Source organism: Geospiza fortis, unplaced genomic scaffold (genome assembly GCF_000277835.1).
Source record: "Geospiza fortis unplaced genomic scaffold, GeoFor_1.0 scaffold353, whole genome shotgun sequence".
NCBI classification, from domain to species: Eukaryota; Metazoa; Chordata; class Aves; order Passeriformes; family Thraupidae; genus Geospiza; species Geospiza fortis.
In genome coordinates this window covers 83,772-85,901 of record NW_005054473.1, presented here as the reverse complement: position 1 = coordinate 85,901, position 2,130 = coordinate 83,772, and the positions used below count along the sequence as shown (strand labels likewise).

The 2,130-nt window shown below is 49.2% G+C and overlaps 1 protein-coding gene across 1 annotated transcript in view; it reads left to right on the top strand.

The window, feature by feature from the left end:
- Positions 1–2,130, top strand: part of UBR4 (ubiquitin protein ligase E3 component n-recognin 4) — an 84,923-nt gene that overhangs the window by 69,211 nt on the left and 13,582 nt on the right. Inside the window, 4 exon segments of the mRNA XM_031062929.1 lie at positions 287–394; positions 821–940; positions 1,614–1,804; positions 2,099–2,129. Of these exon segments, the coding sequence (XP_030918789.1) occupies positions 287–394; positions 821–940; positions 1,614–1,804; positions 2,099–2,129 (450 nt within the window).

Below are 2,130 nucleotides of genomic sequence, written 5' to 3'. Positions count from 1 at the left end.
CCTTACAAAACTTGAAATGTCTAGAGCCTGAGGAGTTGGTAAGACCAAATCCTGTCTTGCCGGAGAAATTGTTTTCTGCTTTGGCCATATCTGAAAACCAAAGCTGTGCTAAGATATATATATATATATATACATATCTGTATATAGATGTAAAAATCTGGGGTGTACTGTATCCCAGCAGTCTGGAGATCAGGTCTATTATTGTATTAAACTGTTACTTCAGTTTCAGCACAATCCCCCCTCACTGTGAAGGTCCCACAGAGAATCCCTTTGCTGTATTTTGCAGGTGCTGTTAAAACTCTTCAGTTACTGTGTGAAGGTGAAAATAAACCGGCAGCAGCTGGTCAAGCCAGAGATGAACACTTTGAATGTCATGCTGGGGACTCTCAACTTGGTAAGGACAGCCTTGACTTCCAGAAGTGGTTTTTCCATGGATTCCAATGAATTTAAGCTACTTCTGGCTGCCCTGCTGCCTTGTGACAACTACAGGAGATGGGAAATACTGCTGTGCTGGCACTGCAAATTATCCTTTGGGCATTCCTTATCTTTTATGGGTGGGAGTGTGGGGGCAGTTAAACCAGGTGGTGTTCCAGTGCCCCTTCCCACCTCAAACCAGTGACTGCTGGTGCTCCAGGGACTGCTCCCACCTCAAACCAGTGACTGCTGGTGTTCCAATGCCCCTTCCCATTTCAAACCAGTGACTGCTGGTGCTCCAGGGCTTCTTCACACATCAAGCCAGTGACTGCTGGTGTTCCAGTGCCCCTTCCCACCTCAGACCAGTTCCTGCTGCTGTTCCCCTGAGCACTCCCATGTCTTGCAGGCTCTGGTGGCTGAGCAGGAGAGCAAGGACAGCGGGGGAGCAGCAGTGGCAGAGCAGGTGCTCAGCATCATGGAGATCATTCTGGATGAATCCAACGCGGAGCCCCTGAGCGAGGACAAGGTGCGTGGCTCCTTCCCCTGGGGTTCAGGGCTTGCACAGCCCTGCTCACAGGGATGCTGAGCTCCAGGAGCTGGAGGGGAGTGCTGTTGGAGTCTGACCCTCGTTACACTTCTGGCAGGTCTTAGCAGGCCTTGGGGAAGGGCACGAGGAGGGCCCTGAACCAAAAGCACTGCGAGGCTGCGTCAGGATGAGTCTTGCATGGTTGGGTGAGGGTTGTTAGGCACTGCTTGGATCCTTTCCTGCCTGCTTTGGGCCATGGGCCAGTGAGAGACAAGAAAAGACACAGCTTGGCCTTGTTTTTTGGAGTGTTTTTGTATGTGTTGAAAACATGATTGATTTTCCAGCTAATTGAGAATAAAACTGTATCTCATCTAGACTGAGAACAAGAAGAGCTTCTCACTCATCTTTTGAAGCTGTGGGTGAACAGGAATCTGGTGTGCTTTGGGTTGGAATTATTAGACTTTTGGCTGGGAAATGCTTTAACAGCACGTGGAATAAGCCAGGTGTCAGCTAGAGGGGTTGGTGCAGCCATGCCACGAGACCTCTGGGACGAGACTGAGTTTTATTTTTATCAGGGACTACCCCTTCACAAGTGGAGTAGCCCTCCAGCTCCCAGAGTGAGAATTTCCTTGTCGATTTATTGAATATAAATCCTGCTGCTCTTGCTTCACAGGGCAACCTCCTCCTCACAGGGGACAAGGACCAGCTGGTGATGCTGCTGGACCAGATCAACAGCACCTTTGTGCGCTCCAACCTGAGCGTGCTGCAGGGGCTGCTGCGCATCATCCCCTACCTGTCCTTCGGGGAGATGGAGAAGATGCAGATCCTGGTGGATCGCTTCAAGCCCTACTGTAACTTTGATAAGTACGTTGGCACAGCTCAGCTAAAAGCACCTGAAATGGGTCCTACTGACACATCTCTGCCTTTATTTCATCATTGATGCTACTCCAGTCTAATGCCAGGCTTCAGCTTCATTTCCTCTTTCACTTTCAAGCTATTTTTGAAAGAAATGTGTGAGCTCTAGCTCAAGAAATAGGTCTTCAGAGAGTATTTTGAGATGACAGGGGCCTGAATAGCTTTTCTGAGTCTCTGAGCTGGGGCAGGTACACCATTCAGTGAGAATTACAGGCAGAGTTACCATCTCTTCTCTTTGTTCAGGTATGATGAGGAGCACAGTGGAGATGATAAAG